General features: G+C 38.2%; 1 protein-coding gene across 7 annotated transcripts in view; it reads right to left on the reverse strand.

Annotated features, from left to right (window-relative positions):
• The window catches only part of LOC149806369 (mucolipin-3-like), a 133,091-nt gene that overhangs the window by 86,893 nt on the left and 20,795 nt on the right, over positions 1 to 25,403 (reverse strand). For 2 of the 7 annotated variants that reach the window (XM_089952178.1, XM_089952188.1), the window contains 2 exons: positions 17,918 to 18,014; positions 16,362 to 16,682 (listed from right to left, as the gene is read on the reverse strand). The exons of 3 other annotated variants lie outside the window; for them this stretch is intronic. In XM_089952178.1, coding sequence (XP_089808304.1) covers positions 16,362 to 16,569 — 208 coding nt within the window. In that variant the 5' untranslated portion in view covers positions 16,570 to 16,682; positions 17,918 to 18,014. The remainder of the gene's footprint in view (positions 1 to 16,361; positions 16,683 to 17,917; positions 18,015 to 25,403) is intronic. 2 more of the 7 variants (XM_089952196.1, XM_089952213.1) reach the window with 2 other exon arrangements.

Raw genomic sequence — 25,403 nt, forward strand, 5'->3', positions numbered from 1 at the left:
TGTCTTTTTTTCTCCATTACTTAAAGAGTTGTATAATTGACAAACCAGCTAATTAGAACATATCACTCATAACCCCATTTGAAGTGTGTGTGTGTGTGTGTGTGATTTGAATTTTTAACGTAGTTTTAACAATTTTTCAGTCATATCGCTATGATGTCTACAGTGTGACAGTTTATAGTGATGTCTAGCACTGGGGCATCATGCCGCAGACATGTAGCATTATGTCCCGCCCAGTCCCATTATCCTGACACCAGGCCGACCAGTCCTAACACTAACCTCTCAATGCTGAGTGCCAAGCGAGGCAGTTGTTAGTATCATTTTTGTAAGTCTTTGGTATGACTCGGCCGGGGTTCGAACTCGCGACCTCCCGCATCCGAGGCGGACGCTCTAGCCACTAGGCCACCGGCGCGGTCCTTTTGAAGTCTACTACCTAGTAAGGTAGTAAAATAAAAATCTTTAGTTTTTAGGTTTAGTGTCAATTCCACTGCCACTCCGAACATTGTTTTGCAAAAGCCTCAAAGTGATTCTTTTGAACGCAAGTGATAGTACATGTACACAGAGAAGCTGGAAATTAACACAGTTTTATTATCAATTTTCTAACATATGCCTAAATCCATTACCAACACATTTGACTGAGTGTTTATAACCAATATCCATGCCAGGTTGACACTAAAACTGAGCTGACAAGAAATTACATGCAAGTCAGCAATGCTTTCGTTCTTCGGTATTGCAACTTATAAGCATAAATAACTAACTCTGATAATACAGTGTTGAACAACTAAGCTGTGTGATAGCAGAGGGTAATTAAAACAAATTGTATTTTGCTAGGGTTTATCAAAATTTAAACTGTGGTTTAAAAAATGAAAGAATTTTGGAGCCCTGCAGCAGAGATAAAAGTTTTTACTAATGACGAGTTTATTATCTGGGCATTCAGATAGAAGACAAGTTCTTAGGCAATCAACCAGTAGTGGTAGAATGCTGGATGTCCTGGCAAAGTAATTGTGTTGTATAACATGATGGGCCAGCGACTAACAGAAACCCTGTATATATACCATAATAATGATGCTTCTTTTCATTTCATCACTAATTTAGATAGCGAGAGTACCTGCTCCCAGAACACCAATATCTGGTCCAGAATGCCAAGATTTTAAAATTTGTACAGTTTTCTATAAACCATAGGCTAAGTTTTGGAGAAATGTGATTCTGAACAACCCTGTTAAATTTTCTACAGAAAACTCTAAACTGTTATCACTATAAATTCTTATATATGGTATTCCTATACATGGTACTGTATCAGTGATATGGGGTAAAGTGGTCTTCAAAGGTTTCGATTCGATGAGAAAATTATCCAAGACAACTTCGAAAAAGAAGTGACCTCCCTGACCCAAGTTAACCTTTGCAAGATATAGGAGTAGGGTTCACTGAGTTAATGTAATAAAGTAGAATAATCATTTGAATGAGCGTCTTTTGCCAAGATATTGTGAAAGTTGCAGGGAATGTTGTTGTTGTTGTTGTAGGGTTTAACGCCATTTTTCAGCACACGATAGGCTATACATGGCGGCCAGTATTAATGGTGGAGGAAGAACCCGGGAAAATCCCGGAAAGAACCACCGACCCACGAGAAGTTGCTGGCAAGCTTCCTCATATACCCACAATGGCTGAATCTGAGACTCGAACCCACGCAGACAGAGGTGAGATGGCAGTGATCCGTAACGGAGAGCGCTTTAGACCACTCGGCCACTCGGGGACCCTGCAGGAAATGTAAATGTTCGGTTATGAGGTCAGCCAAGACAGACGCGGTACCAAACAGCTGTTATGCAGGGTACGATTATGAAACATGTATGAGTCTGATAATAGGTTGTTAACTTTTCTGTCTTCAAAAGGTCCAGCTTTCTATCTTTTTCAATCAATCAGCCACAATTCTTTTCACCATGTACACAATAAAATACTACCAAAATTCAAACCATCTTTGTCAGAGATGTTAAAATTGCACATACATGTATGTTCCAAATTTGTATCATAAACAAATTTTGGAATACAATGTTATGGAAGGGGTTCACTACTGCATGCAAAAAAAAAAAATCACAGTGCTTCATCAATTCACATGTATCATCAATGGAAAGTACCGTATATACTCGCATATAAGCCAAATATTTTAGGAAAAAATAAAGGCCTGGAAGAAGGGAGGTCGGCTTATCCGCGGGCCAGTGTGTAAACATGACACTTTTTAGACCTTTTCGTTGATTACTGTAATGTCTGTAAATCTTGGGACACGAAACAATAATTTTTCCGTGTCCTAAGACATAGGCATGTAAAAAAAAGTAACTTTCGGTGAGCCGACAATTATTAAACTGTTAGAAAGTACTATGATTGATTTTGTTATCATTTTGCATGAGCATATTTTCTTATTTCTCCAACACGAAGTTAAATAAAGGTAAATACAGACTTCATAATTCGCGGGCCGGTTGAGTTTACCAGGGAGACAATGCTGAACTATAATGTACAGTACTTACACAGAACAAAGCATGCATAGCGTCACTTAAATCCTTACTTATTCCCAAACACAGATGCAGATGTTGGTTTATTCATCGTTTCGACCAAATTGCATTCTTCCAGATAACATCTCTGCTAGTCCTTAATAGCTGTTTCATTTACGTTGAATCACGCGCTCACGAGTTACTCATTTTCAATGATATAAGGGATCCTATAAATTGAGGTAATATTTTTGAAAAGGTACGTACGTTTATTTGTACAAGGCACATAACCATCATAATTTACATGTTCACGAAGAGTGGTAATAATGAAGTCTAAAATTCTCATAGAGATCAACTAAGATCAACATCAATCAATTTTAGTTTTGTGTTTTCGCTGAACAAACAACTTTCCACACAGTAGAAAGCTTGATGTTTCGGTCTCTTATGCTGATAGTCGGCGAATTTGTTTTTCGTTTTGCGACAGTAGTACAAGCCAGTTAATCATTAAAACCCTGAAACGGGCTGGTGATGAGAAGGAATTTTGACCGGTAACTATACCAGTTTAACATTGGTATATACGGTATAAAAATATCAGGTGTTCACTCGTGTAAGTTCGTTTCGTGGGAATGCAACAATAGCATATGGAGTTACATACAGCATTCGTAGTATCATTTTTGGGATTGAAATTAATTGTGGACGATTTTATTGTTGTGGTTTATTTTTGTATTATTACAGAGGTAACAATAATAATTAATTTACGTGAATAATGTTTAAACTTAACATTCTATTTAGTGAAGAAGCGAATGCTTTATACTAAAATAATTATTTCGTCACAACAATAATTCACAGGTGATACAACAGAACATGTAGGACTTTTCTTGTTTAGAAGAAATGAAAATCAAAGACATAATGTAATAATCAGGAGTTCTCTTCAAAAATCAGAAGATATTATGAAATCGGGAGGTAGGCGTGGAACGACCCCAAAAATCGGGTGTTTTTATTTCCTCTCGGCGTGAAAGTTGACAGGTATGGTGTATGTGTGGTTGTGATTTGGATATTTAACGTAGCTTTAACAATTTTTCAGTCATATCTCTACCAGCAGTGTGGCAGTTTATAGTGATGTCAACCACTGGGGCATCATGCCGCAGATAGGTAGCATGATGTCCCACCCAGTCAAATTATCCTGACACCAAGCCGACCAGTCCTAACACCAACCTCTTAACGCTGAGCGCCATGCGAGGCAGTTGTTAGTACCATTTGTGTAAGTCTTTGGTATGACTCGGCCGGGGATCGAACCCATGACCTCCCGCATCCGAGGAGGACGCTCTAACCATAAGGCCACCGGAGGACAGGTATGGTGTAAGGTCGCTTACATCAAACCAAACAACAACTCACTTTTTACGGTCTTATCATAATTTTAGAAGCATTATTTCCGAAACTATATAAGAAAACAGAAAATTAAATAAATTACTTTTCAAACAAGTTTATTCTATTTATTTTTAAAATCGTGCACACCAACCTCAAGATAAGTATACATGTAAAAAAATATTTAAATACAAGTTTGCCTAAATGAATGCATTTAGAACTTACCTCGTGCATCTTGAGATGCCTCGGAGTTGTAAGTCGGCTTATACGCGGTTCATGCGCTTTTTAGTGTTTATACCTGTTCAGTTTGGGGGTCGGCTTATATGCGAACGGGATTATACGCGAGTATATACGGTATGTAAAGAAAAGATAAATTTCTATCTTGTTTGGTGCTTTCTTCAGAACTAATAAAAACGGATTAAATGTTGCAATACTGCATGCAATGGCATACTGTTACGACTCTATGATTTTAAACAAAGCAGCAGAGAAGACCAAAAAAACCAATTTTTTGTAAAATTCAACACAGTACCGTGACTTAAATCCCAAACAGTCCACAACGTTTTGTAAAGTCCAAATGTATTGAATTCCAGCTGTATTTCAAATTCCAATACTGAACACGAACCGTTTAATTTCTGAATAAGCAAAGTATGATCAAACATGTCAATTTTTTTACTATGTGCAACAGTGTCATTATGGACTGCCATGCACGTGAGATATTCTTGAAAAAAATTTGGCTTCCAGTTCTAGAGTTGACTGACCCTGGAACATAGCACCACTTGTTCAGGCACCATGAATAAAGATGCCAATGGGTACCTGGATACTCGGGTACCTGTCCATTCATGAATAACCCGAGCAATACAATTGGTAACCCTGTACTAAAAAAAAAAAAAAAAAAGGACACAAAACATGTTTCCAAGTTTAAATCGATACATAGAATAAAGATTACAGTTGGAGGCTCGTGTCGTGTGGAAATTTATTCATTGCCTATGCCCTGGGGCTCGTATTTTTGTTTAAAATTAACTTGTTACACATCTACAATATAATAATACGATGGAGGATACTTCTCTCCTTTCTCGTGTGACCTATTTAAGAATCAATGTTGATATTTCAAGGTAGATTTCGCGTAGCATAATAAATTTGGCACCGAATCTTAGCTCAGGCATTCGACTTTATAGGCCTGTCCAGTTAGGCTTACTATCATTGTGATGTTTTACCCCAACCCCTTGTATTATACATGTATTTATAAGTCTGTAAGTGGAGCCAGGTAAGCTTTGTTTTTCCAAGTGCCTAAGTTGGCTAATCCTCTTACGTAACCCAGTCTTTGTTTGAGCTCTTGAGTGGAAATCTGGCGGGAATCTTTGTACATGGGAACACGTGACGTAGACAACTTCAAAGAGCCGGAAGCCGACAATGGTAGGCTGGACAGTACATGGGGACACACAGACTGACATTTTTATGATTGACAGTTCGATCAAATGACCAGAGTCCGTCGCCATCCAATCGGGATGCGTTGTAGGTGGGACTTGATTCGAGAAACTGACATAAGATTTGTACAAGCCTGAAATTCGTCAGTTGGTGTTTAAGAGTCGCAGTGACACACACTCCGTTAGCCATTCGTAAAAATTGGCGGAATTTAGGAAATTCATGAAATAGCTTCGATCAGGAAGCTTTCGGGGGACGAAAGAATTTCAGAGAATTTCGGGGACGAGAGAAGTTCAGAGAATTTCGGGTGACGGTGAGAGATACCGAGTGAATTTCGGGTGACCTCAAGGGATACCGTCAAGGGTTCCGGATACTAGAAGAGGAACCGGAAGTCAAGATAACGGCAAGGAACAAGGATAATAGAAGAGGAAGCGGAAGTGGAGATCACGAAAGGAGAGAAAGACGAGGGAACGAAGAGATTTAGATGAGTAGCACTCAAGAAGGGAAAAATCTCCTCACACTGTGAACTCAAATGATGATCAAAGGGATCATTGGGTGAAAGAGAGACATTGATTACTTTAAATTCTTTTAAATTTCATTTATTAAATTGTTATTGTTTAAATTTCATCTTTGTATTTCTTTTAATTTAACTGTCGGCATTGCTGACTGGGGGCTCGTAGCCATAAATATATTTAGTCAATAAATAATATAGTGTCCAGAATTAACCTTCTGAATAAGGACCAGGGGAACTTCTCATAATTCGTTAAAGTCTATAAGAAGAACCCCACCCCTAGACAACCACTACACCCCCACAGTGGGCGCTTCGTCCGGGATATGAATTAGACATATATATTATTTTGGGACTTAAAGTTATTGGTAGAAGTATTAGTGAACAGTGTGAGATATTTTCCATTCTTTGTATCTGAAATTTTGTGATTTTCTCATCTTGTATTTTTATTGTCATATGTGCAGGCTTTGTAGATCTTCCATTCATAGCAGTACGTGTGAAGCAGATATCGAACAAATATCTTACCTGAACGAAACTAGTTGTTGTCGACAGGTAAGTATTTAAACTGGTATTACAAATATCTGTATATTGTTTGAATTTTGAGACAAGGTATCACTTTACATTAGTATAATGGCTACCGAACGACAAATGATAAAGGAATACCGCGCCATGGGGTCGGAAGATCTTGGATACGAGGGAGATCGCCTGGCAACCTTTATAGAAGAAAGGATCAAGGAATGGAAGGCCGAAAAAGCAGCGGAAAGAGAAGCCCAGAGAGAACTAGCCAAGATAGCAGCGGACCAAGAGTTAGCCAAGATAGCAGCGGACCGAGACGCCCAGAAAGAGCTGGAGCTAGCCAGACTCGCTCACACTCTGGAGATGGAAAAGGTCAGAGTTGAAGCTAGGACCAACGGACGGGACGACGCCAGTACAAGCTCTGGAACAACCGGCCGACCTTTCAACGACCACCGGATAGTCCAGATCAACATGTCACGCTTCAATGATAGGGAGGAGGCTATTGACGATTTTCTCGTCCAGTTTGAGAAACTCGCACGCGCTCATCAGGTCCCTGAACAGCACTGGGCCATTAATGTCTCAGCCTTTTTGCAAGGTGCAGCTCGGGAAGTCTACCACGGCTTAACTGCAGAAGAGGCTGATGACTACACTGCCCTCAAGAAGGCGCTTCTCTGCCATTATCGGCTGACCGCCGAGACTTACCGGAAACTTTTCCGGGACTCGGTGAAAAGGGTAACAGAGACCCACTCTCAATTCCACAACCGTGTTCGAGGTTTATTTGAGAAGTGGATGAAAATGGCCGAAGTCGAACGCACGTACGAAGGGCTACGCGAGGTAATACTCAAGGAACATGTCCTGGGTACTTACCGTCGCGAGTTGACAGTTTTCTTAGCAGAAAGAGAACACCGGACGCTCGAAGAGATCGCTAACATGGCGGAGCGATACGAGCAGGCGCACTCGAAGAGTGGAGGTTCCGGGGTTACTGACCGACCCCGACCCTCTGAGTCGCGTCGTATGGGGGAGGTTGAGCCGGCTGTCCGTAACCGTCAGGGCGACGGGAAGGTCGGAGGGGCACCTACAGGTAGGGCTGCCGCCTATCGACCTGGACAGGCCTCACCCACGAAACCAGGACTTGCAAGTCGGCGAGGGCCGCCGACATGTTTTAATTGCAAGCGCCTGGGGCATTTTGCCAGGGACTGTCCCAAGGGCAGGCAGACCCAGGTGAATGTCGTAGCTAAGAAGGAAGGTGTGCCGGAAGCGAGTCGCAACCCAGCCAACCTTGCGGCCGCAACTGTCAATGGTGAAGGCGCCACCATCTTGTATGACACTGGGTGCAGCGTCCCCGCGCTTGTCGACAAGAAATATGTCAAGCCGGAGGACTATACAGGGGAGGTAATAGAAGTTAAGTACGCGAACTGCGCGCGTGACTCATTACCAGTAGCTGTCATTGACCTCGATTCACCATACATGAAGGGGAAAATTGAAGCTGCTTGCTTGGAGGGGCTATCACATGACGTCATATTGGGTTGCCGTTATGTGTTACCCCAGCCGAACCCCGAAACCTGCACACCTATGCCAGTGAGTGCTGTTGAAACCAGGGCCATGAGTCGACAGCCGAAACAAAAGCCAATCCAAGTTACATCGACACCGGTTAGTAATGTTATTCCAGCGGAGTTAAGGAAGCTGCAACAGGAGGACGCAACTCTGGCGCAGTTGCACAAACACGCAGAAGCGGGAACAGAAAGGGAAACTCCGAACGGCGCGGTGAAGTTTGTCTACAAGAAGGGAATCTTGTATCGCCACGCCAGGAAACACAACGAACACTTCAAGCAAGTCGTCGTGCCAAAGGAAAAGCGTTGCGAAGTACTGAAACTTGCACACGAGAGTCTCATGGGTGGACACATGGGAATTGCTAAGACGCGTGACCGTCTTGTAAAAGAGTTTTACTGGCCAGGGGTCCAGGGAGACGTAAAACGGTTCTGTCTCTCCTGTGACAAATGCCAGAGAATGGCACCGAAAACGGATCAGCGACCCATCCCTTTGGGGAGTACGCCCCTTATCGATGAACCATTTAGACGTGTTGCCATGGATTTAATCGGACCGATAAAACCCGCGTCTGCGCACGGAAATCGATATATTTTAACGGTTGTCGATTATGCTACACGCTATCCGGAGGCCGTTGCGTTGCGTAACATTGACACGGAAACCGTCGCGGAAGCTCTGTTTGCGATCTGGTCAAGAGTCGGAGTGCCCGACGAGATCTTGACCGATCAAGGAACACAATTTATGAGTCGTGTGATGGCGGAGGTGAATCGTCTCATGTCGATTAAACACCTCACGACTACACCGTATCACCCCCAATGTAACGGATTGGTCGAACGGTTTAATGGGACCTTGAAAAACACGCTCAAGAAATTGTGCGAAGGCCGCCCCAAGGATTGGGACCGGTATATTCCGGCCATGCTTTTTGCATACCGGGAAGTACCGCAAGCGAGTTTGGGGTTCTCTCCCTTTGAACTCTTGTACGGGAGAACCGTACGCGGCCCAATCGCCGTACTGAGACAGCTGTGGACAGACGACCACGCTGTAGAGGAAGTACGCACTACCTACCAGTACGTCGCGGACTTGCGCAACAAACTGGAAGAGGTTTGTTCTCTCGCGCAAGAAAATCTCAAACGAGCTAAGGCGCAACAGGCGAAAAATTACAATAAGCGCGCAAAACCACGTCAGTTTGAAGTAGGGGACAAAGTGTTGTTGTTGTTGCCCCAGGAACACAACAAGTTGCAAGTTTCCTGGAGGGGTCCATACGTCGTCACCAAGAAGGTCGGAGGTCAAACCTACCGGATACAGCTACCGACGAAAGAGAAATTGTACCATGCCAATTTGCTCAAGAGGTACCGGGAAAGGGAGACCGCCAGCGATTTTGTTGTCGCAGCGATAGTCACCGAGGATATCGAAGGCGATACGGAAGGTGCTAACACTGTCCCGAGCTGTCCATTAACGAGGGCCGAGACTCCGTCGGACGTGGAGTGTGACCCCATGTTAACTGAAGGGCAGCGGAACGAGATAGAGACCTTGCTGGCCGGATATTCCGACGTGCTAACAGAAAAACCCGGGAGGACGACGCTTGTCGAGTTCGGGTTAAAGATGGTGGACGACCGACCAGTTCAGCGTAAACCCTACCCCTTGCCCCACGCGAAACGACAAGTTGTAAGGGAAGAAATCGAGCAGATGATTGCTCTGGGAGTAATCGAACCTGCCGACTCTCCGTACAGCTCACCAGTAGTCTTAGTGCAGAAGAAGGACGGCACCCATCGGTTCTGCGTCGACTACCGGAAGCTGAATCAGGTGACAGAATTTCAAGTTGAAATGCTACCTGACCCCGAACATATCTTCGCTTCGGTCTCGAAAGCGAAATATTTTTCCAAACTGGATTTGTCCAAGGGGTATTGGCAAATTCCGGTAAGGAAAGAAGACCGACCGAAGCTTGCTTTTGCTACTCCCGACGGGACATACCAATGGTTGGTGATGCCGTTCGGGGTACAAAACGCGCCCAGCGTCTTTACCAGAATGATGCGGAAGTTGTTGGAGCCCTTGCGCGATAGGGGTGTCCACAACTTCATGGATGACCTCTTGTTAGCTACAGAGACATGGGGTGAACACCTCGCTCTGTTAGCTGACGTTTTGGAGCGGCTACGTCAGGAGGGCTTGACAGCCCGCCCTTCCAAATGTCACCTTGGTTTCAGGACATTAGACTATTTAGGACATACCCTGAACCAAGGCACGCTGTCTCCAGAGAAGTCGAAGGTGGAGCAGTTGAGAAACGCCGCACGCCCCACCACGAAAACGGAAGTGAGGTCATTCCTGGGACTGGCCGGATATTACCGGAGGTATGTCGCTAATTTCAGCGCGATTGCGGGCCCGTTGTCTGACCTAACCAAGAAACGGACCCCGAGTAAGTTCGTTTGGACAGATGCGTGTGAGCACGCATTCCAAACGCTAAAGGATAGACTTACATCCGACGCAGTTGTTCGTCTACCGGACTTGGATAAAGAATTCGTTCTGCGCACCGATGCATGCGACACGGGACTGGGAGCAGTACTGCTCCAGGAGCATGACAAGACGCTTTTTCCTGTCGCATACGGCAGCCAGAAGTTTTCTGCTGCCGAGAAGAATTACTCAGTATCGGAGAGGGAATGTCTCGGAATCGTGTTCGGCATATCACGGTTCGAGCGATACCTATATGGACGTAAGTTCATATTGGAGACCGACCACCAACCACTCGCCTATCTGGCGCAGGCAAAGTTGTCCAATGGTCGATTGATGCGATGGTCGCTGTTTTTACAGCAGTACCAGATGCAGATCAGATACGTGAAAGGATCTGAAAACGTAGGCGCAGATTTCATGAGTAGAAGCGCCGAAATGATATAGATCATTTGTTATATTTTCGTGTTCATACTCAGTTTAGCATTTAGTTCATTTTGCTGATTTTGTTCTTTATATCGTGTAACACTTTTGCTTTTTTAGTTTGAGTGAATAAAATCCTGATTTTATTCTCAAGCGTGGGGGGATGTGATGTTTTACCCCAACCCCTTGTATTATACATGTATTTATAAGTCTGTAAGTGGAGCCAGGTAAGCTTTGTTTTTCCAAGTGCCTAAGTTGGCTAATCCTCTTACGTAACCCAGTCTTTGTTTGAGCTCTTGAGTGGAAATCTGGCGGGAATCTTTGTACATGGGAACACGTGACGTAGACAACTTCAAAGAGCCGGAAGCCGACAATGGTAGGCTGGACAGTACATGGGGACACACAGACTGACATTTTTATGATTGACAGTTCGATCAAATGACCAGAGTCCGTCGCCATCCAATCGGGATGCGTTGTAGGTGGGACTTGATTCGAGAAACTGACATAAGATTTGTACAAGCCTGAAATTCGTCAGTTGGTGTTTAAGAGTCGCAGTGACACACACTCCGTTAGCCATTCGTAAAAATTGGCGGAATTTAGGAAATTCATGAAATAGCTTCGATCAGGAAGCTTTCGGGGGACGAAAGAATTTCAGAGAATTTCGGGGACGAGAGAAGTTCAGAGAATTTCGGGTGACGGTGAGAGATACCGAGTGAATTTCGGGTGACCTCAAGGGATACCGTCAAGGGTTCCGGATACTAGAAGAGGAACCGGAAGTCAAGATAACGGCAAGGAACAAGGATAATAGAAGAGGAAGCGGAAGTGGAGATCACGAAAGGAGAGAAAGACGAGGGAACGAAGAGATTTAGATGAGTAGCACTCAAGAAGGGAAAAATCTCCTCACACTGTGAACTCAAATGATGATCAAAGGGATCATTGGGTGAAAGAGAGACATTGATTACTTTAAATTCTTTTAAATTTCATTTATTAAATTGTTATTGTTTAAATTTCATCTTTGTATTTCTTTTAATTTAACTGTCGGCATTGCTGACTGGGGGCTCGTAGCCATAAATATATTTAGTCAATAAATAATATAGTGTCCAGAATTAACCTTCTGAATAAGGACCAGGGGAACTTCTCATAATTCGTTAAAGTCTATAAGAAGAACCCCACCCCTAGACAACCACTACACCCCCACAATCATAATGCCACATTTTCCCATACTACCACTCAAAATTGCCATGACTGTGTCCGCTTAATATGCAAGTGCAATTGAATGGAATACTGCCTCCCATTGGTAAAAAGGAAAATGACATAATGCACATATTTATAACTTATGTTGTTGATTATTATCTAGTACATACTGACTGATCATTGAACTGTTATCGTTTGACCTCTAATTTCCTTATTTTCTATTAATAGTATTACATGAAACAGTACCAAGAAAACAGACGTGTTCCTTGAATGTGAAACTATGTGTCACAGATTCATTCTATTTTGATACCCACATAAGTAGCACACCAGTCTAAATTGAAAATAAATGGCGCCAGATAGAGATAATAAACAGGCTTTATTGTTGTGATTGATGGATGTTACATAACTGAAAAATGTTAGAGGAGAGGTTATTGTTAAGCTTAAAAACACATCGCATCTGGAAAAGAACAAATCAATAGGACTTTTAAAAAATTGAAATAAGAATTTGACAGTGATGTAATATAGCTGTCATCATTTGTGGACATAACTATTTGCTAAAGTTACTGTGGACAGTGTAGACTAGTTAAACTGAGTGTTATGCATACATAATTCATCACTTTCTTTTGAGTCTATACTCTTGTAGTAGCTACTAATAATCCACATGGATTTAGCCAATATGTGACAAGAATTTAAATGCAGATCTAGGTAACTAGCAAAAATAAATGTACGTTTTTAAAACAGTTTTCTGTAATTAATAGCATGTGATATATAGACTGCTACTTTTATGCTCAGATTACACTTTTTTAACACTTATATTAGTAATACTTACACTTAAGGTTTGGCATGTGTGAACCATTCAACAAAGCAGTCCACATTCACAGTAAACAGAATTTCCCCTTTGATCGGATACCTTGGTAACCGATCATTTGGATCGATAGGTACCAGTAGAAACTTCCTAAATTTTAGACTTATCTAACTATGATGTTGACTTTCCCCCACCAGGGTCAATGTCTTAAACTGGAGGACTAGGAATATTTTAGTATGTAAAGTGTTGTATGATTCATTAGTTAAAATGTAAAGAAGTTGTTGTTGTTGTTGTAGGGTTTAACACCATTTTTCAGCTCAGGATAGGCTATACATGGCGGCCAGTATTAATAGTGGAGGAAGAACCCCGGAAAGAACCACCGACCCACGAGAAGCTACTGGCAAGCTTTCTCACATACCAACATAGGCTGAACCCGCAACTCGAACCTATGCAGAGGTGAGATGGTAGTGAACTGTAATGGTGAGCACTATAGACCACTCTGCCACTCGATGCCCGTGTAAAGAAGTAGTTCCAGGTATTTACAAATCCACTAGCCTGACTCCCATGAAAAGGTGTGATTTGACTTGGGCAGTCTGAAGTTTCCAGGGTATTTTTGCCCATGGGCATATTACAAAACTGGGGTGCACAGAAACACCAAAACGCATTTCATTTATATCGTATATCAGGGTTGCGCATCCCCAGCCTGTGAACATGTTCTGTCCGGCCCTCAGGGAAAAATTTAAACAACACAGAAATCTGGCCTGTGGACAGTAATTATATTAAAGAAATTGGTGTTTGCAGCTTTTGAGTGGCTTTAGAAAATACAATCTGGCCCTTAGCCGAAAAATGTTGTGCACCCCTGATATATACCATAGTGCAAACTGGTTGTGTATGTATAATTCATATCTGAAATTTAATATTAGTTACATAATAAATTATCAAGTAATGCAATTCAAATTAACAAGAAGCTGGAACCTGCACATTTTGGCAACAGTTTTGAAAGTAAATAAACGTAATATTAACAGCGTGTATTGCTATGTATACATGAGTTTAATGCTTAAGCTATTAATAATAAATAAATATTACAAATGATTCATGAAGTTGATTATTATATGGTAGTTATTAATAATTACATTTTCTTATTATTTTAAGTTCCAGGATGTGTGAGATTAGCGCCAAACAACAAGTGAAACAGCATTAAAGTTTAAGTGTAGCTATCATGAATTATGTTCGAACAATTATTTTAATGGTTTAAATGCAAAGAAATGTGCAAGAATGGTGTGTCAAATCATTTCCTTACTTATTTTTCAGTATTTATATCACAACAAAAGTTGTTTGCGATTCAGAGTAGTTACATATTCCATGTTGATTACCATTACTGGTATATACAATACATGTACTAGATAACAGTACATAGTACAGCACTTGTTGGCTAATGTATGCTTTCAAACATATCATCAGTCTTTCGCTAACCTTTTCCAAAACTATTCTGCTATTGCAAGAATATGTGATACTGAATAGTTGTATTAATGGGTTTAATACACAAAGACAATTTCAAGACGTACTTGTTTCATATAACATATAAATGTTTAAAAAGGCAAGTCTGACGTGCCCACTCAGAGAGTAAATAAGAATAAAAAATAGCAACAACAGAAATAAACACATCCCAAGTTATATCAATTAAACTGACATGTGGCCTCAGCATATGCTCTCATGAACAAAACATGAATATATACATATATATATATATTCCTTAAAATATAAGAAATAATTAACATGTTGCCGTACTGGACAATTTTCTAGTAAAGGCTGGCAAAATGTGGCTTGCAGGAATCTTTTGTGTGGCCCACACTCATACAATAATAGTTCTATAATTATAATGCAAATCAGTATGCATGGCCCACAAATTACACTTGTGGTTGATGTGGCCTGCGGGTTAGGAGAAGATGGACCACCCTGTTCTACTATATACCTTTATATACACTGCATCACATAACCAATCATACAATTATAATATAAAATCTTATTAATATGAAATGTGAACATGATCCAGATATGTGTGCAAGTAATGCGGGCATGTAAAGATATCAGTTTATTAGCAATCAAATAGTGGATTTGTGGCGTATGCGGTTTTGAAAATCAGTTTGAAAATAGAGAGTTGATTCAAACAAATTAATAGTATATCTAGGTTTATACACAGGATCACAGAAATTACCATGCGATAAGAAGTACATTGATTGCAACAGACCATATCTAAAATTATGCTGTTTGTTTGTCTCAAGTCTTTTAATTTGTCACTGTTCATTTGGGTTTTTTTTCCCACTATCTTTGTCCTTGTTTCTTTCAGTGTGTTCTCAGAACCACAATTTCTGAATGTCCGTTTGATGAGTCATGTATTTACTGACTGTAACAATCAAGCTTCTGAATTTTCTGTAAAGTTTTTGTCTTTGTTCGGTAGTTTGTGCCACCTATTCTGTTTTTGAAATTTGAAATTGTCTCTGACTGTCAGTAGGTCAGTATTCACCATTCCCTATTTATGCATTTCTCAAGTCTTTGAAGTGTCTGTCCACCAAGTCATTTAAATAAGATACAACTTCTGTCAGAGACTTAAATTTCCACTCTACAATCTGCTTTAACATGTGGTAAACAGACTCGCAATTGTTGCTGCTCCATTTGTCGTCAGTCAAATCCAGTCGTGTTAGTTCGTTTACCTTGGTCAGCAACTGATTTCTCAGTCTTGCCTAAGAAGAATCAATAAATTCTGAAGAAACTTCCCCTATTACAGTAAACTAAAATCACAAAATATGGCCCTATATGTAGTATTAAATCAAAATGTTTTAACTTTGCATCACACATAGAGTTACATAATTGGAATTGTCTTTAAGCATGAATTTAGGTTTGTATGTGATTGTTTTCTTTACTTTGAATGTTCAATAAAACTGTCTGTTCTTATGAGACTTTCTGATAGCCACATATTTAATCATGTGTTGTAATGTCTATTTCAACATTCTTTTCTATGCAGCTTTTTTATGTCTTGTGATCTACATTCAAAGAACAAAGGCATGAAAATTATGAATAAATGTTTTTCTAGGAATGCATCCTAAAAAGTATGTCTAACTTTGATAGCCACTGTGTGCAATTTTGTTGTTTCATAAGCTTTCTTGTTGAAAAGTGAATATTTATGAATGCATGTTCTTATAGTATGTTTTTAAAGTTGTTTATCTGCTGCTGCTATTCTAGGATTGCATCCTATATCGTACTATTAAATTTGACAGTCATTGTGTACAATTTTGTTGTCAACGTCTTAGTGGAGAACCGGGTATAATTTACAGTACTCAGTGTGTTATATATGGTATTATTAGTAACAAATGATATTAAAAGAATTCTACTAATGAAAGTAAAGGTATTAAGAGGAACACTTTACAAGCCATGTGTATGACTATTAAGGCCTTCCCCATTTCATCTCATCATTGTATATTCATCAGTGATCTCCTCCTCTCTCTCATTCATAGGGAAGAAAAGGGATCGATCTCTCATTCACAGGAAAGAAATGGAATCTCTCTCTCTCTCTCTCTCTCTCTCTCGCTCTCTCTCTGACGTTCTCTGTGAAGAAAAGGAAAGTAGGACTTAACACACTGTTGATGTTTGTATCAAAATTATATCAGCAAACCTATTTTCTCTGATGAAAGCACTATATGCCACAATTCACCTGCGTGTTGTCTATGACTTCCAGACAAGGAACCAGCGTGTGTATGACGTCTGCAGACACTTTTATCCGAATGCGAGTGACAGTACTCTTTACGCAAACGATGGGTGAATTCTGTTTGACCCTCGCCAGTTATGTTCTCATTGCAAGCATGGTAACTAAAGTCGTTCATTGTAAATATGCAGCACAGAATTAAGTAGAAGCTTCACTCTCAAAGTAAGTCATGCTGTTATTAACCTCTAAACGAAGCACATATTATCCTTCAGCCTTAAAGCCTTAAGTCACCTGACGAAAGAAAACAAAACCATAATACGGTAGTCGGAATGCGGAAGTAGTAAAAAAAAAAAAATCTCTCAAAAAATATTGTTCTAGAGTTTAATTCATAATATTTTCAAGAAATAGCATAATAATGTACTTATAATTATCATTTATGTTTAAGAGCAAAGAACAAAAAGGAAGTATTTTACGACATTGAGCTGAAGAGACAGGACATCGGCCTTTGGGGACACTACAAATGGTATGAGCTTCTGAATGCTTGTGAAGTTGTTTACATTTGCAACATGTACAGTGGAGAGAATACTGGTATACCTTTACGTTACTTTCATGTATTATGGCTGAAATTTCTTTGGATATTGTACTTGTGGAAATTGTACATAGTCTAAGGATGAGATGATTAGAATGACTGCTCCCTTGTGCTGAACAAATCAGCCTAAATTTGTCTTTAGCAGTTATTTTAAAAAAATGGGGAAAAGGAATTTTGCCAGAGTAGACAAAACCAGCTTCTGAAGGTGCAATGAATGAATTAGCAGTTATTTAAAAAATGGGGAAAAGGAATTTTGCCAGAGTAGACAAAACCAGCTTCTGAAGGTGCAATGAATGAATTACAAAATACATAAAACGTAATAAAGGTTAAAGGCTCTTTGTTTTTTTCTGCAATTTTTTTCTTAATTTCAGGAAGTGAACTCGACCAAGCGGAGCTAGCAATTTTTCAAAGATGCCTATCTGAAGTAAGGCCAAGCTGTATGCTGCTCTGTAACGCATATACAACAAAATAAAGGGAATTAAAAGTTCTTTGAACATTACCAAAACTATACGAGCTCATTTAAACAGGCAATATATCCCGTGAGAAATCCTATACATTTTTTTGTTTCTTTAAAAATCTGATGCAAAATACAAAACTGTAGATAGGCCACCTGACCGAGCAGCCTGGTTCCGGTCCCCATTGTAGCTACCGCTTTTTGTGGTGCTCTATAGTTTCGTATTTTGCATACGGGCTCAATTTTAGTCACCAGACACACACTGTTGCCTCTAGTTATATGGTGTAAGTATTAGAAAATTAAGTATAATTAGCTTGCTTCCATGCATAACAGGGTGGCGCTCTATAGGTTCATGTTATACATATTGTTCGACTTATAAAGTAAAATAATTTTATTGGTTTTTCTCACTGGTTATACTGGATATTTATAAAAGACTTATAAAGGTCTTGTTAAAAGAACTTTTAATACCCATTATTTATGTACCGGTTTTAGACGAGGCAGCTTAGCCTTCTGATGTGAACCTTTCTGAATGTTGCCAGCGCCGCTTGGTCATTTTCACTTCGCGGACTTTAGAGGGAAACTGTAAAAAAAGAGACAATAATTATTATTATTTTTACATTTTAGATATTTGGCATTTCATTAAATGCACATTCAGAAGCTGGTATATCTGTAATTAAGTACTACAGGGGACTTTGTATGTAGTGTGGTTTCCTGAATCATGTGTACCCTACGTTGCACTCTGCCATAGGGGGATCTACTAAATACTGCTAAGCCTGACAAAGCCACACAAATCCATGCCAAGTCAAATAAAAATGTATTTATATTGCTAATTATATTGACAAACAAATCAACCAAGCTGAAAGACTAGTTTTCAACATATTTATGCAGAATTAAATGACCAAAAATTGGGCGACAAAGTTCAAAATCAAATAATGACAAAGTAATAACAAAGTCTGACAAAATCATATGTAAATTGTTTATTTACTTTATAAATTGTTCATTTAACTTATTATTGAAAGAAAATGCATTTTTTCAATATATTCTAATCACACAAAGCCAGACAAAGTTCTACAAAGCCTGTCAGCTCCTCTCAAAGCCTCACAAAGCCTGACAGTCATATAAGCCATTTTAGACAAGTGTATTTATATTGTAAATTATCTTGAGGAATAAATTAACCAAACTGAAGGATTAGTTTCCAACATAAATTATGCAGATTTAAATAACTGAATAAATTTGGGAGCAAATTTCGAGTTCAGATAAAGCCAAAATCGAATGTAAAATGTGTATTATTTGATAAATTGTTCATTTGAATGATTATCGAAAGAAAATGAAATATTTCAATATGTCCTAATAATTAAAAGCCTGACAAAGTCATACAAAGCCCGAAAAAGCCGCACAAAACCTCAAAAAATTAAATTGGGCTGGATAGAAAACACTGAAATTGAAATTGCATCAAGTAACCTACAAGAATATTGTTCGTAATAACAGCATGTGTGCACTTACCTTGGGACCTATCAAAAGTGTTTATATGTGTCTTTAAATAGTTTAGAAATAATGAAAATAAAATAGGTGATAAAACACCCTGGCCGGGCAGTTAAATATTTATTTCAAGCCATTTGGCGTTTTCACATAAACTTTGACATTTGGTTTTAAGATAGTAAGCATTTTACTATATTTTCATTTACTAATTTATAAGTGTGTTTCTGTCCATATGGTCAAACACTTTTTCATAATAATAATAATAATAATAACCCTGTTTAGCCTGTTCGTTGCACTTTTATATTTTTACACTCCACTATCGGCTGTACAATGCACACAAGGCACTCATAAGGGTATTGTCTAGAAGTAGTTTTTAAATCAACAGATGTCACCCATCACACTTTGAGTGCATCCAACACTTGCAATTATCACAAGCAAGAGATCCAACAACACAATTAAGTCCACATACAGTACTGGGCCAGTTCATCTTTTGTCTTCTTCAAGCAGAAGCACTAGGCATTTTGTAATGAAAACTTAATAATGATGTTTGTTAAATATAAACAGGAAATATATTTCAGAGAGATGTAAATGATAGCTAATGATGCTAATGCATAGTAAAATTTTTAATGATAAACCTATATGTACGTGTCCCTTAGCATAAATAAACATCATTTTGCATGTTTTTAATTTGCTAGTTTTTCAAAGGTATACAGGTGTTACATTTTGGGGATTTACTCCCGGTGCCATCAAACGCAATGCCTAATTATATGTTTTGCAGTTGTTTTTTTTTTAATCTAACAAATTGGGGCCCCGAGTGGCTGAGTGGTCTAACACGCTCTCCGTTACGGATCACTGCCATCTCACCTCTGTCTGCGTGGGTTCGAGTCTCGGATTCGGCTAAAGTGGGTATGTGAGAAAGCTTGCCAGTAGCTTCTCGTGGGTCGGTGGTTCTTTCCGGGGTTTTCCCTGGTTCTTCCTCCACCATTGATACTGGCCGCCATGTATAGCCTATCGTGTGCTGAAAAATGGCGTTAAACCCTACAACAACAACAACAACAATAATCTAACAAATTGTTTTTGTTTCTTTCTCAGCCATTTGTTGTTCAAGTGATCATTTCACCATAACTGACTGACATCTGTTTGAAGATTTATGTCAACAAGACCATGAATGTGTAATAACCAAATAAACAAAAGCCGAAAGAGCAATGTTGGTTTTTATTAATAAATTGAGATTGCTAAAGCCAATTTTCCATTATTATGAAAAACACACATGTATTCAGTCTTCACAGAACATACTGGTAAATAATAATTCTCAGCATATATTTATTAACACAACATTACAAAACGATGAACAACAGAAAGTATCACATACTTTCTTTATAATCGATTTCAGATTTCTGTTGAATATGGCATGTCTAGCCAGTGATTAGAACATAGCTTGTTGAATTAGCCTAATAAATTTATATTTTGCTGGTAGAGTATATCTCTCTTTGAATTTACATTCTAGTAATGATTTAAAATCACAAATAATTTTTTCAGCATTAAGTTCATCAGATTGTTTTGATACCTTTATGTTTTAATTTTTTAATTGCAGAAATAATAGCATTGATATTTTGAAAATTCATTATATATTATATATTATATATTATATATATATTGTATTCCTCAGCCAAGACGATATCATACAATTATGTAATATAGCGCAAACACAACCTCTAGATTACTAAAAAATATTTCAATTACCTCAGTTCACTTTTGAATGTACTTCCAGACTGACTTAGAGATAACGATTCTGCACCTTTTATAGTCATGAATACATCTACGTGGAATATTCCAGAAAATCACATGACTGAGTTATTCTGGAAATCCCCATCATTCTAGAATGTTCTAGAAAATCATGTGATGGAATTATTCTGGAAATCCCCCTCATTCTAGAATGTTCTGCATGGCCGTATTCATGACTATAAAAGGCACAGAATCACTATCTCTCAGTTAGTCTGTAAGTGCATTCTGAAGTGAACAGAGATCTTAGAAATATTTTCTTAAGCTGCATTGTGTTAATTATCATGCAGATAGTTAAATATTATATTTATGGATAATTAGTTTATGATAATAAAAAAAAATCTGAATTTGTTGTATAAATATTACGCAGTAATAAGCAAGGCAACTACTTAATTACTCTGTCAAAGAGTTTTAGCTTGACAGAGTTATCTCCCATCAACAATAATGAAAAATTATCTTTTGTTTATATTTCTTAGAGAAAGTGGATCTGGTAATATTATCTGAAACATTTTACCAAACGCATTGAAATATCAAAATATTTTCCAGCTGCGTTCATTCATTGAAATATTATTTCTTTGCCAGTTTCTGTATTTACAGATTTAACAACTTTTGCAATTTTTGAGCTTTTACCAGTATCACCAAATCTGCTGTTCTGGCTTTGTATAATGGCTTGTAAATTATCTAAAGAGTTATCAAGTTTTTGGCCATTAATATGATCGATCACAAGACCGTCTTCAAGTGCCCCCCGAAAACTTTTGTAGACAAACCTATGACAGAGATAATGTTTATTCCCTTTAGTATTGATCATGAGATACCCAGTATTAGTGACATTACCAACTGCTTTTTTTTAGTCGACAGTTCCTGATTACACCATCACGGGATGCCTCGTAATTCTTGATAATAGGCTGTTTTACAAATTCTTTTTGCTTTATTTATATAATATTTTTTGTTGAAATTATCATTTGTCTGAATAATTATTTTGAAAATCTGGCTATATAATCCTCTGAACTATTTATAACTTAGTCATTATTATCAGTGTTTTTTTAGTCATAATATCTTTTCAGCTCTCTATTTCTTGCCACCACACTGCACACACAACTGAGTTTTTGCTCTAACCCCAACACCACATTTCAAACATGGTTTAAATTCTAAACACCCTCTCCATACACTTTGTAAGTGAAATCCACAGAATTCGTTTATGCAGCTTTGTTACAGGGAGTTATATAGCCTATCGTAAGCCATTTGCATTGTCTCTTTGCTTGAATCATTATATATATATTTCAATTTAAATATATATTTTATTTGTTTTAACTATAATATGGAAAAGTTATTATCAGCGATTAAAATTACGCCTTCTAAATATAGATTTGATCTTGACAGAATAACCCCTGACCCACGAAGACGAGTTTTTGTTGATCCAGTGGAAACTCTGATTGAAAGAATGTGTAATACTAAAAAAAAATTTGACACAACTCCTGTGGTCAAGGTTCAAAGTCATAGGCAACACCGATGGTGTCGATGCAACAATGAACGATGAACGAGCAGTGACGATTATTAATTATCTCAACAATCAAAGATATTTTTTCCGAGTAAAGTTTATTTAGGAAGTAGTCAATACTTGGATTATCAGTGACAAACAAGACCCTGCCCTTTATGATGAAAATATCGCTGTATTAAATAAAAATTCCAAACCAGGAATGTTGATTGGTATTGACTAACTGTATTATAAAAGAGCATATCCTGTAATCGTGGTTATTTATGGAATTTATCCACTGAATGATAAACCCAGTGTTCATGATTTAAAACCAATTCAATTTTCAAAAATAAATTGTGAAGCCAAACGAGTGACGGAACATTTTACTAATGCGATATGTGGAAATGGTTTAACAGATCAGCGACATGAAAAAAATAAATGGGCTTAATCAGTCAAGGATAAAGGAGCTACAATAAACGATGTTGCTGTATTAGGAAAGAAATTAAAATTCCCATTAACTGTAAGAATAATAACCTAAGAGATTTTTTATGAATCAAAGTATAAATGGAAAGGAGCTTCAATTGAAATTATTGATCATAATGTGCATGCTTGGACTAATACAGTAACAATATTTCCACGAAATCGAATTGTTAAATTTTACCAAGGAGATATATTTGATTTTATTAACGAAATAAGTAAAAATGATCCTGTATCCATATGGCTGTTTGAAAGCTCTGATAATGGAAACTATGATCAGTTTGTACGTCCTAATGGAGATATTTATCGAACAGAATCTCTCCACGAAGAAATGAAGAATCTTGCGTTGAAATGTACACATGACAATCCTGGACAATTATTGAGTAAATGTTTTACCGTTCCGTCAGGTGCTGCTCATTTTGCTAGAGAGGAAAATTCGTGGAAACCAATACAATTGGATTTTATTGAAGAAATACAATGCAGTTGTGTCAAATACGGATACGGTGGATTATGGAATACCAGATACGATTATAGAGATGTTATCTCGGTTGATATGGTTGGATGTTTTCTTGGTATGGGAGAGAGGGGCCCCGAGTGGCCGAGTGGTCTAAAGCACTCTCCATTATGGATCACTGCCATCTCACCTCTGTCTGCGTGGGTTCGAGTCTAGGATTCGGCCAATGTGGGTATGTGAGAAAGCTTGCCAGTAGCTTCTCGTGGGTCGGTGGTTCTTCCCGGTGTTTTCCCGGGTTCTTCCTCCACCATTAATACTGGCCGCCATGTATAGCCTATCGTGTGCTGAAAAATGGCGTTAAACACCACAACAACATGGTATGGGAGAGTGTTTGGAGTATTTTGAGCGATTTGGACATCCAACACACGAGATGACCAGAGTATCGATAAACAGACCATTACCCGATTTTGAGTTGACTGGATTCGCTTGTATCGTGTCATTTAAGTTTGCTGAAAATCTTCATCGAATTTGTTATGTCTGGTTTGGCAAACATTTTTCAGAAGAAATGTGGGCACCAACAGTATTATTACGATATATGCTAGATGTAAAAATACTTTTATTGTTATCAGTAAGTGAAGCAATTACATTGTATCGTCCATAGATAGAAGTTTGGTTCCACAACAAAAGAAATATTCTGGTGATGAAAATCTGATATAACTGATTTTGAGAAGAAAATAACAAAAGATCTTGGCAGAAAAATAATTGGTAAATTTACCCAAGGAGGATCATATGATCATAAATGACGTTGTACAAGGTAAATTATAGATGATGCTGAAATAGATTTTATAATTGCTCAAATAATGAAAAGAAACACATTTATAAGTCGAAGTAATGTTAATGTATCAGACGGAACTAAATTAGGTACAATTGTGAGTTATATTGAAGGTGAGTCATTTTACTCATTTAAGATGTTCAATGCTCGCGTACGTTTCGATAAATCTATTATCAATGATAAATAGTGTTTCTGAGTTTGTTGTCAGAGTCACTACGGATTCATTTTATATCATTAAAAAAATAATAGAACAACTACATATCGGCACGTATGCATCATGGGGTGAATGGAGAATAAAACAAGAAAATATACTTAATTATTCTGAATCCACTGACGTTGAAATTCAGGATATTTATTACAACAAAAAGATCAAATATCAGAATTGTCATCTGCGCCATCTGTATTCGATCCTGTATCTAGACATAAAACAGTTTATCTCAATGGGCCTGAAGATTGTGGTAAAACAACTCGTGCGATTAAATTATTTCGAAATTTTTATATAATTATCTTAACACCTACACAAAGACTCGCAAGAGAAATGAAAGAAAAATAGTAAATCATGCACTTATCATAAATTCTTTCGATGGAAGGAAGATAAATGGACTCATGGACGAATGGGCAAGAAATATATTTCACTGATTTTTGTTTGGGATGAAATATGCACTGTTTAATTAATAACGATAAAATTATTTCTTGTTGGTTATTGACAATAAATACTGCTGTAATAATGTGTGACAATGATGGTCAACCACCACCTTTTGTTGGATTGTCTCCAGATAAATGGCAGAGGAAGTTTTTAGATTATTATGAAGAAATAACTGATGATCATAGAGCACTTGTTCCAGAATTAAGAAAGTTTAAGAAATTAATCAGACTACAACCGAATAAAATTCAATGGGAAATAATACATTAAATAATTTCAAAAACTTATTAACAATTTTTGGAATTTATGGAGACCAGATGATTTGATAGTTCGTGATACACTTCAACAAGAATTATTCATATTACATTCAGAAAAGTTTTTAAATCAACCCATACCATTGTGTTATTGACCAGCAAGATACGCGACGACAGAATATCAACGTTTGATATACCAGGATCGTGAGAGAAACGCAATCTTGCATTAAATTATATTGTTTTATTTCCTGTCAATGTTGTTGAGAGCACGTTAACTATGGATAAAACTCCATGTACGCTAGGATACGCAATGACAATTCTTTCATCACAAGGATTATTCATTTCTGATACAAATGTTTGGATCGTCAATGATCATATCGATTGGTCAAACTTAATGTATCTCGCAGTGTCTCGAGTAAGAAGAATATCTCAGTTGCGGAAGGTTATCGTAGACTTAACAGAAAAATAATAATCAAATTCAGGAAACTAACATTGATATAGTAAGAAAAAATTAGTATAAACAATGTGTCAAAAAATTAAGGGCGACATTTATCATGACATTGAAATAACAATA

Source organism: Sinohyriopsis cumingii, chromosome 1, assembly GCF_028554795.1.
Source record: "Sinohyriopsis cumingii isolate HCF-2022 chromosome 1, ASM2855479v2, whole genome shotgun sequence".
Lineage (NCBI taxonomy): Eukaryota > Metazoa > Mollusca > Bivalvia > Unionida > Unionidae > Sinohyriopsis > Sinohyriopsis cumingii.